General features: G+C 41.8%; 1 protein-coding gene across 6 annotated transcripts in view; it reads right to left on the reverse strand.

Annotated features, from left to right (window-relative positions):
• The window catches only part of Prelid2 (PRELI domain containing 2), an 80974-nt gene that overhangs the window by 47354 nt on the left and 19434 nt on the right, over nt 1-14186 (reverse strand). For 5 of the 6 annotated variants that reach the window (XM_076555105.1, XM_076555107.1, XM_076555103.1 and 2 more), the window contains exons 2-4: nt 12317-12374; nt 9868-9941; nt 7278-7438 (exon numbers count right to left, since the gene is read on the reverse strand). In XM_076555105.1, coding sequence (XP_076411220.1) covers nt 7278-7438; nt 9868-9941; nt 12317-12362 — 281 coding nt within the window. In that variant the 5' untranslated portion in view covers nt 12363-12374. Of the gene's footprint in view, nt 1-7277; nt 7439-9306; nt 9342-9866; nt 9942-12316; nt 12375-14186 lie in introns of all 6 variants that reach the window. The other variant, XM_076555108.1, reaches the window with a different exon arrangement.

The raw sequence follows: 14186 nt of genomic DNA on the forward strand, positions 1-14186 counted from the left end.
CATACACTGTGCTTGACTCTGGGTTACAGAAAACCATGACAAAACCCTCACAAGATAGGAAGTACGGGTAAGGAAATCAGAGCAGACCCTGACAATGTGAACACAAACATCAGAAGGCAAATGGGGTCCTTTATGAGGGCAGTCATTCTGAGCCCAAATAAGGCTCTACCCAGATGTTGAGTTTGAACAGAAGGGGCCTTGTGGCTCAGCTGTCGTAAGTGGTGATGAACTCTGCTAATTGTTAGATCACCCTCTGGTGTCCTGGAAGTCAAGGTCAATACAGGCAGGGGGAGTTGTGTCTGCAGCTGAGTACAGGAGCATTCACTCAGGCTGTTAGGTAAAAAAGCACCCTCAAGTCCTGCAGCACCAGACTGAGTCTTAGAAATAATTGCCAAGTAAGTGAGTAGAGCCAGAGGATGCTAATACTTGGGGAACCATGAGCCTGGAAATCGATCGAAAGAGGGCAGTGCCAGCCTTAAAATCTCACAGAAATCACCCAACTGCTACATCTGCTGCTGAAACCAACATTAAAAAGTTCCAGAAGAAGAATGAGATAGATATACAAACAAACTGCCCAACAAGTATCTCTCGAAAGATATAAATCATACTATTTGTGATTTGTTGGATAATTACTTGAAACTTGGCTCTTTCAGCCAAGAATCTAAAACTGAAAACTTCAAAGGTTACATACCTATTTATTAGAATGAGTAATATTCACTATGAAACCAGACTGTCCAACCCATTCATTTAATCTGTTTGTAAAATTTCATGTGTGCTTTCAACATCTTTTGTACTCTGTTCTAGGAAGGGTTTCACTGAAATTTTTATTAAAAAAAAATGAACCTTCAACACTTTTGGCATATACTTAGCTGAGCTTTTAAAGTCTGATGTGAGGTCTTACGTCATCAGAGCACAAGGATGGAGTGTTGGACGTGGGCAAGTTCAGATAGGAGGCGCTGAGATGCTACACCGAATGTAGAAGAATCATCGCCTCACTCAAAAGCAAAAAACTCCACCAAGGAGAAATTGAAGGTATAGATTAACTTGCCACAAGAATACAGTTGTGGGGTGAGGAGCAGAAGGCAAACTCCTCAAGATGATGACATCTGTCATCTAGAACAGCATTACTTAGGTAAAATGTCAACTACTAAAACCAAAGCAACTCTGCATCTACCACAGTCTGCAACAGGATATCAAAAGTCTATTGTAAAGGACAAAAGAACAAATTAAATTACTCAAAACTAAGTGGGTGTACTCAAGGACTCACAGCAGCTATGGTTCTTAACATTCCAGCATGGATAGGGGAGGGGTCCGTGAGGTCCCACCCCTCCCAGAGGATCCATTGACAGAAAATGGACACCGGACAAGGAAGACACAGTCCTCAGTGGTGTGGTCACTGACTGCCCATCCTATGCTCATGAAAACAATCCTAATTTAATTCAGTGACACATGTCACACACACACACACACACACACACACACACACACACACACACACACATCCTGAAAGTGGAAGGGGTCTTCTCAGGAAGAATGGTTTTAGCAGGAAAGAAAGCAGAATGAGAGTTGGCAACGGTAGGTAAAAATGACCAAAATTCACGATTATACACATATGAAACTGTCAATGGGGGCTGGAGAGATGGCTCAGAGGTTAAGAGCACCGACTGCTCTTCCAGAAACTGTCAATGAATTAAATTTTTTAAATGACTTTTAAAAGGGCCAGAGAGTTGTCTCAGCATGTAAAATTACTCTGCTAGGCCTGACACTCTAAGTTCAACCCCCAGAACCCACACAGTAGAAGGCAAGAACTAGTTCCTACAAGTTGTCCTCTGGCCTCCACATACATGGCATGGCACACATGCACTCGAGCACACACTCACACAGAATAGACATCAAAAAGTTCTAGTTACAAAGGAAGAACTCAGACCTAAGAAATGGAATTAAAACGGGTGTAATAGTGGTTAGAGTACCTAAGTATCACTGCCAAGCTGCTCTGGTTCTGAGGGCACAAAGGTAAGAGCAAGAGAGAGCAAGCTTACTCGACCTTCTTAGCCAAAACTGTGATTTCCAAGTGGCAGCCACAGGCCACACGTGGATGCTGGGACCTCAAAACGGTAATGGCATACTGGATGTCAGAGGCTCGTTAGAAATTTCTATAAAATATCCCTTAACTATTTATACTAATTATATGTAGATATGATAATATTTTGGACATATTGGATTAAATCAAAAATGTTACTAAACTTAAAGAAGAATCAGTTCAAACACAAATACTAAGAAACTAATAAGCCTATCTCAGAATGGAGGTTTTCAGAAAGCAGAAATTATCATATTTTTTTCTTCTTTTTTTTTTTCACTACCACTTTCCATTTTCCTAGTAAAAGCTCATTCCCACAAGAGATGATTTTAATTTCATACTGTTGTTGTTTTGTTCACTTTTCTATTTTCTGGCTTGTCTTGAGGGGTCCTAAGGGCAAGGAGAACATCAGCCTGGAGTCTGTGAGTCCAGAGACTCTGACATTCGCCAACACACTCCACATGGCATCCTGGACCTACACACGCCAGTCACTGTACAACAGAGAAAACAACATCGACGTGGGGGATTGTCCATGCCAAATACATAAATCCCTGAATACACATCTTTCCTGGACTTACATCTGGCTCTGGAAGTAAGACAGCAGGTTCCCAGTCCCATCAGTCTTAAGTGGGGAAGTGAGCACTTCTGGGGATGGCATACTGAGATAACAGAAAACCTAAACATGGAACACAGTCTTGCAAGATGATGGTAAACAGTTCTAAGCATAATTTGTTTCTCTATTTTGAACTATGCAAACTGAGGCTACAGCTCAGTGGTGGAGCATCTGCCAGGCTTGCCCAAGTCTTCAGTAACACACATTCATATTTATTCATTCTCTGTCTTTCCACATATACACATATCCATACTACAAATTAGAATTGAGTCGTAAAAAAATTCTTAGATCATAGATAACAGGTTGGGGGGGGGGGTGTAGTTCAGTTGGTAGAGTGTTGGCCTAGCACCAAGTCCTGGGTTCCATCTCCAGTACTGCATACACCAGGGGTAGTTGCATAGGCCTGTAATCCTAGTACTTGGAAGGGAAAAGCAGAAGAATTAGAAGTTCAAGGTCATCTTTGGCTACATAATGTATTCAAAAGACCAGCGTGGTTAACATGAGACCCTGTCTTCAAAAGAGTAATTAAATACGTGATAAAACATACAATTGCAGAGATTTCCATTATAACACTGCAATAGCTAAAAGTTCAGAAACCTAAGAGTCAAGTAAGAATGGACTAAGAACAGTAGAATGTAAACTGTATGTAAAAAGTATGTAAATAAGCATGATGTCTAGTTCATGTGATTTGTTGCCCAGAATTAATATTAGTTATCAGAGTCATAGTCATGCATGTGGTGGTGCACGCCTTTAATCCCAGTACTCAGGAGGCAGAGCCAGGCAGATCTCTGTGAGTTCAAGGCCAGCCTGGTCTACAAAAGTGAGTTCCAGGAAAGGCACAAAGCTACACAGAGAAACCCTGTCTCAAAATAAAAAAATAAAAAATAAAAAAAAGAATTATTCTTTTCATATAATTTTTTTAAAAAAACATAAAGTGAAAAGTTTCCTGGATTATCTTGACAAATAGTAATTTAACTGACACAGACAGCTTTTAAGACTATCCAATAGCCCAAATATAATACCAAATAACATGAACAAAAAAACAGTACTAAAATAAAGAGGATGAAATGAAAGCCTTACTTTGCATGCATCAGACAACACCATCCTTTTACGCCATCTGCATTCCAACAACAGAGCTCTGTTCCCTGGCCCCAGCTTTTAATCCCAGCCATCTATGTCCCATGTCAGCTCTGGGCATCGGCCAAGCAAAAACTATGGCTCCATGGCTGTCCCTCTGATGTGAATAAGACATGCTTCCTTACTCATCCGAGAGGCTGCTGAAACATCCTAGCATCATTGATGTGTGGCCAGAGCTGTGCAGGAGGAAATGATATGGAAAAAGGCTGGGCCCTAAGAATGGCTTTTGCATTGGGACAATTAGTTATTTGAAGGTTTTATTATTTTCATTAAAACTGTAGCTATATTATAAATTTTTTCAGGCCACACAGAACAGTCATAATAAAACACAGTAAATTATCTTCTGAAATCACATTATTCACCATAATGGTTGTCATTAATATTTAGTGCTTGTGATGTTTTACTTTTGTTTCAAAATCTATCTTTGGGTGCTAAAAAAGATGACAGACACCAAAGAAGCTGAGGCAGGAGGATGGTGGGAGCCCAGGAGTAAATAGCGGAGATACTTGTCTCCAAAACAAAACAAGGAGACTGGAGAGAGGGCTCAGCAGTTAAGAGGCACAGCTGCTCCTGCAGAGGACTGGGTTTGGTCCCCAGCACCCACAGCAGCTCACACACACCTATAATTCCACTTCCAGGGGATCCAAAGCCGCCTTCTGGCCTCTGCAGGCAGGAGGCACACATGTAGTGCACATATAAACATGCAGGCAAAGTGCCATACACATAGCAATATAAACATCCTTCTTTTAAATCTGTTTTCAAGAAATTGATTGTGGTAATATTGTGTTCCCCAATATATTGTGCACCTTAATAAACTTATCTGGGGTCAGAGAACAGAACAGCCACTAGATAGACATAGAGACCAGAAAATGGTGGCACACACACCCACCTTTAATCCTAGCATTCCTAAGGCAGAGATTCATCCGGATCTCTGTGAGTTCAAAGCCACACTGGAAACAGCCAGGCATGGTGACCCACACCTTTAATGCCAGGAAGTGATGGCAGGAAGCAGAAAAGTATATAAGGCATGAAAACCAGGAACTAAAGTCTGTTAAGCTTTTAGGCTTTTGAGCAGCAGTTCAGCTGAGATCCATTCGGATGAGGACACAAGGGCTTCTAGTTTGAGGAAACGAGATCAGCTGAGGAATTGGCGAGGTGAGGTTCGCTGTGACTGGTTCTGTTTCTCTGATCTTTCAGCATTCGCCCCAATACCTGGCTCCAGGTTTATTTTTATTAATAAGGCCTTCTAACAATTCATGCTACAATTGATTGTTTCTCACCCATTGTACTTATAAAATGTAAATTGTGTTAATTAACTACAGGCCATGCTGTAGGGAAGTAAACTCTGCTGAGTGCTGTGATGGAGTGCAAACTTGTATGTTAACACAATGAAGACAACACTCGAGAATCTGTTATGAATCATGTGTCTATGTACCCCAAAATTTATATGTTGCCATTTTTATTTTATTGAATTGAATTGCATTGTATTTTTGGTGCTAGGGATGGAAGGCCTCATGCATGGGAGACAAGCTGTGTACTTACTCCCCAGATGCCTCCAGCCTGTATGTTGAAACCTTAACCCACAGTGGGAAGGAGTTAGGACACTGGCCTTTGGGAAATAAGCCAAGTTTACATGATTCTGTGAATGCAGAACTCAGCCATAGAATCCTTCCATGGAGGAGAGCAGATCACATGTTCTCCACCATCAGGTTTAACAGGAGACAGGCTAGAAGCAGGCTCACAGACATCAGATCTGCCAGTGCCCACAGAATGGTTTTCCCAGCCTCCAGAGCCATGAGAAATTCACAGGTGCTGCTTGAACAGCCAAGACTGTGGTATCTAATTACAGCATCTCAAACTAAGATTTCCTGGAACTCAAATTGTGCGTGTCCTGAAAACCAGCCCACAGTGCTTTAAAACTAGCATATAAGGCATACAACCGCTGTGGGGATCCCTGTGAGCTTCACGGACACAGGAAAACATTAGCGTGAGGTAAAGAAAGATATTTGGTTTGCCCAGTGTCGTTAGCCAACACCGATTCAAACTTCTGAAGCCTGACACCAGGCCAGTTTATTTAGACACACTTAAGTCTAGTACGATTTTGGAAAAAAAGTTTCCTGGTAGCAATTATCCCAATCCCATATGATCAATAAATCTTAAGATGTGACTACACAGAAACTCTTTTGAAAAATATGCATGACCTCCACCATGAATGATTGCCTAAGGGCCTAGGATCTGGTGTGGTCTCTGATCAAGATAGTATAGAGGTCAACAGGCTATAAACTACACGTGACATCTCCCCTGAGGATGGGTTCTATTGACTGAGAAACAAAGATAAAGATAAAGGTCAAGGGAGGGAGAGTCTGCAGTAAACATTCTGGGGGATTTGGGTGAGGTATGGCTCTAGAGGTAGTTACCAAATGTCACCAGGTTATTAACAAGATCCACTCTCAGCCTTCGGGATGGAAAGCAGATATTCATTCACTCCGTTGAGGAGATAACCCAGCATGATTAACACTCCAGGTTTCTCCAATGCTTATCTGTGAGCCTTCTACACACCACAGAATCCACTTAAAGTCACACATTTCAGGAGCATTTAGTATACCTACAGGGTTAAGCAGTAACTGTGTACATTTGTATCATATGTACAGTTGTGTCACTACTGTGTGCTAGGAAAGGTAAATTTGATTGTTTATAGATAATCTTGCAAAAATACAACACTGAAAATTTTCACTAAGTGAAACACATATCACGTAAGAGTCATATTCAGAGGACATGCAACTCATGGATTTGCTATTCTCCTTTACCGCAAAGAGAAACTAGAGTCCATCAGAGCATCTACCGTTGTGGCAGTAACTAAATAAAATGTAGTAAAGTTGGATCGCATACAGAGGAATCATCTAGCTCTACGTGTATCAGATAGGCAAAGCTCAGAAGCAGTCTAGTAAACATAAAAGATAAGTGTACAAAACTTGGATGACATAAAAATCATGCATGTAAAAAAAAGACATACAAACTAAGCAGGTTGGGTGAGCCTGTGGGGAAGCACCTCCTTAAGTCTACTGGAATTGACAGGTGCTAGGCAGGCCCACTGGCAGGCTCACATGCGTGAAAACATCAAACAAAACATTTTCCTTATTTAAACTCTATTGAATACCCGGATTGACTTTAAAGGTCCAAAAAGAATATTCAACAAATTGGTGACATTCGTTGCCTTTGGCGAGAGTAAGAAAATACCAGAATTTGGAGGGTACTTGGAGTTCTGTCATATTTTCTCCAAAGAAAACATATTCATCCATTGCTTACATGATTAAAAATAATGTGAAATACATGTCATAGACAGAGACCATAAGTATGAAATCATGTGCTGTGTATGAATCCCCACACCCAACACACACACACACACACACACACACACACACACACACACACACACACAGGTGATCTTACCAATTTGGATTTTCCACACTTTCCCGGAAGACAGACTCTTCCTTCATGGATGCATACTGTGTCCACGTGAGGCAGTGACTCCGTATAGCCATGTTCCTTTCCTGAAGACTGAGCCACGATTCCTCTTCTAGCTGGACATCAGGTACCTTTAAAATACTCACCTGTCCAACAGAGAGAGGACAGCGTTCTCAATTTAGGAAGAGCAAGCTACATGAAGACTGCCTAGGGTAGATCTCAGCCTTAGATCACAAAAGGGACAAGTGGTCCTGATGTAGGGATGGCACTTGAGCAACACCCCTCAGTCTCTGATAATCAGACACACTGTGGCCTCACTACATGCTGCCCAGGACTTGCAAATGGCCCAGGACTGATGTAGGCCACTAAACAAATTATCAGCTGCCTCATGTCTCCTCTGGGGCAGGCCTTCTTGCGTTGATGGATTCTCATCAGGCCCACCTACACGCTCCCATGCAGGGCAGTATCAAGAGAAATATTTTCCTGGTTGTAATCTCTGTTCAGTCCCTAGAAATTGATGCTTTCCCAGGTGGAGAGGACAAGGAAAGCTACAAAGGCAGAATTGTACAAGTCAAAGCCTTAAATTATTTAAGAATTGAGATACAAGACGAACTTGAATGCCTTTTTAAATAATAGATTCAAAGTGCGTATATAGGGCAAAGGCAGCTATGAACTCTGGAAAAGCTAGTGATAATTTGCCGCTGAAGCGCAACACAGCTTTCCATCTGCAAGTCAAAAGAGGTTCATCTTCTTCGTGGTTCTAGCTTTCTTTCCACTAAGGGAATAACTGTTTTAACCCACGATGAGGAATGGATGGGAGCTGCCATTTTTCCTAGTATAAGCACAGCCATTTAATCTGCAAGCTAATCCTTAGTGCCCAGAGTCATTCTGTATCACACAGGGAATCTCTTCCGAGGCATTTTTTTAAGTGCCTGTCAAGACGCTCTCCTCTTATGTATTAAAAGACCCCCATCAAAAAATCCTACATTGTGAATGAAGGGCTCCATAACTGTTTCAAGTACTGAGAATAAAAGAGAGCAAGTGCTCAGCCAGAGATGGGACATCGATACCAAACACCTCCAGGTTCAGGGAACCCGGTGGAAGAGGGGAAAGAGGGAATGTAGGAGAGGAGTGCTGTAGAAGGCTATCCTACGGACATGGCATGCCTGTTGTACCTATGAACTCACAAGAGCTGTGCTTACCTGCATTAGACCTGCGTAAGAGCAAGCCAGTTAAAAATCCAGCATAGACAGCACAGACAGGGGAGGACTTAGCTGAGGAGTTATTGCAGTTGAAGTCTGCTAAAGGCAAGAGAGCTACTTTTCTTTGGAGGGGTACCCATACCCCAGTGGATAACTACAAACCCAAGCAGATATGGACAACACTAACTAGACTCAACGATTTAAAAATAATAATACTAAAGCCGGGTGGTGGTGGCGGCGGCGGCGGCGGCGGCGGCGGCGGCGGCGGCGGCGCACGCCTTTAATCCCAGCACTTGGGAGGCAGAGCCAGGGTGGATCTCTGTGAGTTCGAGGCCAGCCTGGGATACCAAGTGAGTTCCAGGAAAGGCCCAAAGCTACACGGAGAAACCAGGTCTCGAAAAACCAAAAATAAATAAATAAATAAATATAGGAGAACATGAAGTTGGGAGGGAGATTCTGAAGGAAGTTGGAGGGGGAAGGGGATAGATAAGATCAAGACATATATGTATGTGTGTATACATATATATGTATATACATACATATATATGTGTGTGTGTGTCTACATATATACACATGGAATTTTCAGAATAAATAAAAGCCATTTTTTAATACTTCTGCAGCTAGGCATGGTGGTACACACCTGTTATTTCAGAACTTAGATGGCCAACGTCGGAGGATTATCCCCAGTTTGAGGCCAGCCTGGGCTACACCCTAAGTTCCAGGCCCACCAAGGCTATGGAGTGAGGGAGGCCCTCTCTGAAGAAGAAAATCCGTGTTTGGTTCAAGCCATGCAAATGATGTTTTCAACTTACCTCCGTCCAACACAGAATCATCAGAGTGCTTGAGGGTTTCAAAGAGAGAAAACAATTTTCTATCATGAAGATTCCGGCATCAGTGACCTTATTTCACAGACATACACACCAAAAGGCTTGCACGGGGCACTAAGAATTTTATGCTTTCAGAGACAGCTGTTTCTTCTGACAGCGCATTGCAAAACACAAGTGTGCACTTCCTAACCGAACATGACACTAATACAGTCTTCCCACTTCTAATTGTTCCTACCTATTGCTAACCACGGACAGACTAGTGAAGACACCACTTCGTTCAAAATGCCAAAAGTGCCCACAAAATAATCATCAAATCTCCCCACGTCCACAAAGAGCCCTTCTCAGAAGGGACAGAGATGAGACACCCCAGCAGCATCTACTAAAACCGGGATGGGCATGAAAGAAATATTTCCCCTACAAAACGATGAGACTTGGGAAGTGGGAGATTCTGACACTACTTTAGATCAGAAAATGCTGTCTTTTTCTATGACTATTAAAACTCCTCAATTTTTTACCCACTGTGATTAAACTCTGAAATGAATTTACCTTTCTTAAAATTTCTGGAACCACATTCTGACAGATAGCAATCCTCTTTCTATAGATGAGTCCTGTTGATTCATCTAGAAAAAGAAAATTTCATAGCCAAAAAATAATTAGGGAAAAGCGAATTCTTATCTAAGAGTCCATAGAGCTTTTTAACTCAACTTCAATTTTCAATATGTAGAATTCTTATAGATAAGGTTTAACACAAAATTAAGTTTTCCGGGGGCTGGAGAGATGACTCCATGGTTAAGAGTGCTTACTGCTCTTATAGAAAGTAAATAAGTTTGGTTCCCAGCACCTACCTCAAGCAACTCATACCTGCCTAGAACTCCACTTCCAAGGAATCCAACACATCTGGTTTCCTCAGACACCTATATCTAGGCACACATACCCCACAGGCATATACATAAACAAAATATGAAATAAAATAAAAATTTTTTAAAAAACATTCTCCTTTTCTGATCAGTTTTCTAAGCCAAATCACAAATGCTCAAGAGAGAACGGTAAAACAACCTCAAACACAGTGCTAAAATTGAGAAAATGAATCACAAACGGGCCACCACTCTGGGCGATCAGTGTCAAGCATCCAGTGGCAGTGGCCAGTGGCCACCTGCTCCATAACAAGCGGATGGTAATGAATTCCGCCACCTCCTGGACCACACTGTCACACAAAGATTTCTGAGTGTATCACTTAAGCCTGTAACTAAATAACTACACAAGTCACACTCCTAGAGGAATGAAATCCCTGTGACCAGAGCATTCCTGGAGGAGAGTTAAAACTAACAATAAAAATAACAAGTGAAGTTAGATGGGAGAAAACAGAAAAAAAGACAAACTGTGAAACGCTGTCATTTCTCTATGAATTGCTAAGGCTCAGACACAAGGCAAGGTTTCTCAGTGCTCTGAATACAGCTGTCCTAACAACCCCTGTCGCAAACACTATGGCCACCAGGAACCTGCAGTCAGGAAACAAATGTTCCACCCCTTGCAGCCCTTTGGTAACCTCAGACACTGTGAGCAACACATGTATTAAAAAAGGAGTCCCTTCTGGGCATGGTGGCACATGCATTTAACCCCAGCCCCTGGGAGGCAGAGGTAGTTGGCTCTCTGTGAGTTCTGGGCTAGCCTGGTGAACATAGCAAGTTTCAGGTCAGCCAGGATTAAATAGTGAAAGAAAAAAAAAATGGAGGCAAAGATGACATCCTGAAATTAACAGGATTGTTTACCATGTGACAGATAATGACTTCCAGCCTTTTAAAAGTTAGGTCATGAGGGAAGTAACAGATCCAGGACTTGAAGTCAGGTTTGCCTCAGGCCAGAGAGCAAGCTTGTCCCATACTACATACAGGTCCATGAGAAGAAGTTTACAGTCTATTTCTATAGCTGCAGGTATGCAGAAAGCAGCCCCATAAATAAGACGGTTTCATGTTTACGCAGCACAGGGGAAGCTGCAGCCACATCACCACCAGCAACACCGGTGGTTTCTAAGGCTGAAGAGCATGCCGGGCCAGGCTCTGGTGTCTCCACAGGCTTGTGCATCAAGTGCGCACATCATCAGAGCTCCCGGCACCGCCCACGCCTCAAGTCCCAACACTAGCAGTCACAATGCCTCCCCTGAAGAAGGAAATGCAGAGATCACCAAAGACCCCCGAGGTGGAGCAGTCATCATTTTCTGAAAGGGGTCATGGGGTATATAATTTAGATTTGTGGGCCATATGGTCTCTTTTGCAAATATTCAGCTCTTGCTATAACTCAGATAAAGCAGCCATCAATAACATACAAACAGAGGGAGTGGCTAATGTGCAACAAAACCTTGCTTACAAAAACACCCAGCATGAGCCATAATTTGCCAAACCACAGTAGGGTTCACAATGGTTTCATTGTTGTAAATTGCTTAGATTTACAGCAATGTCACATCTATCTGCTATTTCTCAATAGCCCGGGCTAGCCTTGAATTCCTGATTCTCCCGCCTCCACATTTCAATGGCTGGGATTACAGACATGAGCCACACCATGCCTGGTTTCATCTGTGTGCTATCTACAAATGTTTTGCCATCTAAAAATTGACATGGGACAGAGATACAGTCAAATGAGCTTGGGCAGGTCAGTCTCTCTGTGTTTTACTACCCTGCATTAAATGGGAATGATCTTAATTCCTAACTCAAACATTTCTAAACTTTGAACGAGCTAATCAAAGTAAGATGTTGGCACACATTAAGTACTTCAACATGTCACCTGCCCAGCCTCAGTCTTACCATCAACTATAATTTAGAAAGTGACAAGAGCCCTGTAATAGATAGATATAATAGAGATACACACAGACACAGACACAGACATACACACACACACACACACACACACACACACACACACACACACACAAATACATCCTTTACAAAGTCAGTATACTTAATGAGCATAACTAAAGTACGGGCATATTCAGAGAGCTTACCTTTCTTTTCTTCCACAGTTTTTACAGAGATGACATTTTTATCCATGGGGTTGGGATACTAAATGAAAACACATAAAGAAAAGTTAGCATTCTCTTTTGTCAACATGAATTAGCTGATAAAATGACAGGTACCTGTAGGACCAGTAAACATCTTCCAAGAAACATCTATGTAAAACCCAGTTTTAAATCAAGGATCTTGGTTTTACCATTTGGATTCAAACAAATGAGGCAGGCTTTCATGAAATCCAGGAGCAATTTATTTAATTTGGAGGGTGGGGATCTTGCCCACATATGTATGTGTACCATGTGAGTGCTTGGTGCCAAAGAGAGGATCAGAGAACGACAGAATCCCCAAGAACTAGAGTTACAGATGATTATTAACTGCCACATCAGTGCTGGGAATTGAACCCAGGTCCAACAAGAGTAACAAGTGCTCTTAGTCAATGAGCCATCCTTCCATCCCAAGGAAAACCTTTAGATCCTATATAAGCCCTGAGCAGAGATGAGAATGAGGTTGGAATAAATAATAACAACAACAATAATAATAGTGATGAGCCAGCCTAACATAAACCAAGAATGTTCTTGGAGCCAGACCTGTGCTATATGCCTTAATTATACCATCCTGTCTAACTCTAATAGCTATTCTGTTGTGAAGGAGTTACATAATATTAGCCCCAATTTTCAAAAGTAGGAACTGGATGAAGACTGGATTGATTCAGGAATTAAATAGGCCAGTCCAAAACAGAGAGAATTCCTTTACTACTACTCTGGACCATGGTCTAGTGACTGTGTTAGCACCTCAGGAAATAATAATAAAAGGATAGGATGTCAGGCACACAGAAGATATTCAATAAATAATTTATTTCCTTTATTAAATTGCCCTGGAAGACAATTTAGATACACCAATGCTGCTAACATCTACCACTTTTAACCTACTCAATTTACATACATAGTCTGTTAATTCTCAAAAGCATACCATGAAGTTATGTTTTCTTTTCTATTTCCTATATGGGAGATGAGGCTTGGAAAAACTAAATACCCTGTTAAAATCGTTAATAATTACTGCACCTGGGATAATGTAACTTACCCCGGATATTGTCTGGCTACCTCCACATCCATTGTGAAGTCACCTCTGAGGTACTCTAACCCAACCTTTCCATTACTCAGATGTGGGGAGAGAGAGAGGATATGAATCTCTCAAAGCCACAGGATAAAGTGGCTCCTAACTGGAGACTGATGCTCTTGGCTATCTCCTGCCCCCTCCTCAGGTCCCCAGCTTCATCACATGATCAAATGGCATCTTAACACACTAAGCAGAAGCCAAGTGCATTGCCCAGGCTGAGGTGGGGAGAGGAGTCCTTTGCCTGAAGATCTTGAACTTCAGGACTCCTGAATCCTTAGAAATTAAATATAAAACTCTATCAGTATGGGTCTCAAAGAACCAAAATTAAGAATGAAAAGGCATTTGTGCATGCATTCACTTGGTTCAGCCCTTAATGGAAAGGCTCAAAATTACAATGATCGCCTCCATGAACCTTAGCCCTCTGGAGAGCAATGCCAGTATGAGAAGGATGGGCTGAGGATTCTGTTCCTCTACAAAGGAGACTTCCTGCACACAGCTCCTTAAACCATGAGGACCGGTGTGTGAATTAGCCTTTTTACACTAACGTAAAATGAAATTGTTTCCTTTACTGTATTCCAGCTTGTTCATCACATATCCATAAATGCATTCCGACTAAGTGTTAAAGTCACGCTGTAATTGTAGGAAGATAACGAAACTAAATTATGAAGGAAAACAGAATGCATTACCAGACAGGCACAGTAATAAAACTTTCTCAGTGCTGATTATATCACTAAATTATCAGTGAAA

Source organism: Peromyscus maniculatus, chromosome 19 (assembly GCF_049852395.1).
Source record: "Peromyscus maniculatus bairdii isolate BWxNUB_F1_BW_parent chromosome 19, HU_Pman_BW_mat_3.1, whole genome shotgun sequence".
In the NCBI taxonomy this organism is placed as follows: Eukaryota; Metazoa; Chordata; class Mammalia; order Rodentia; family Cricetidae; genus Peromyscus; species Peromyscus maniculatus.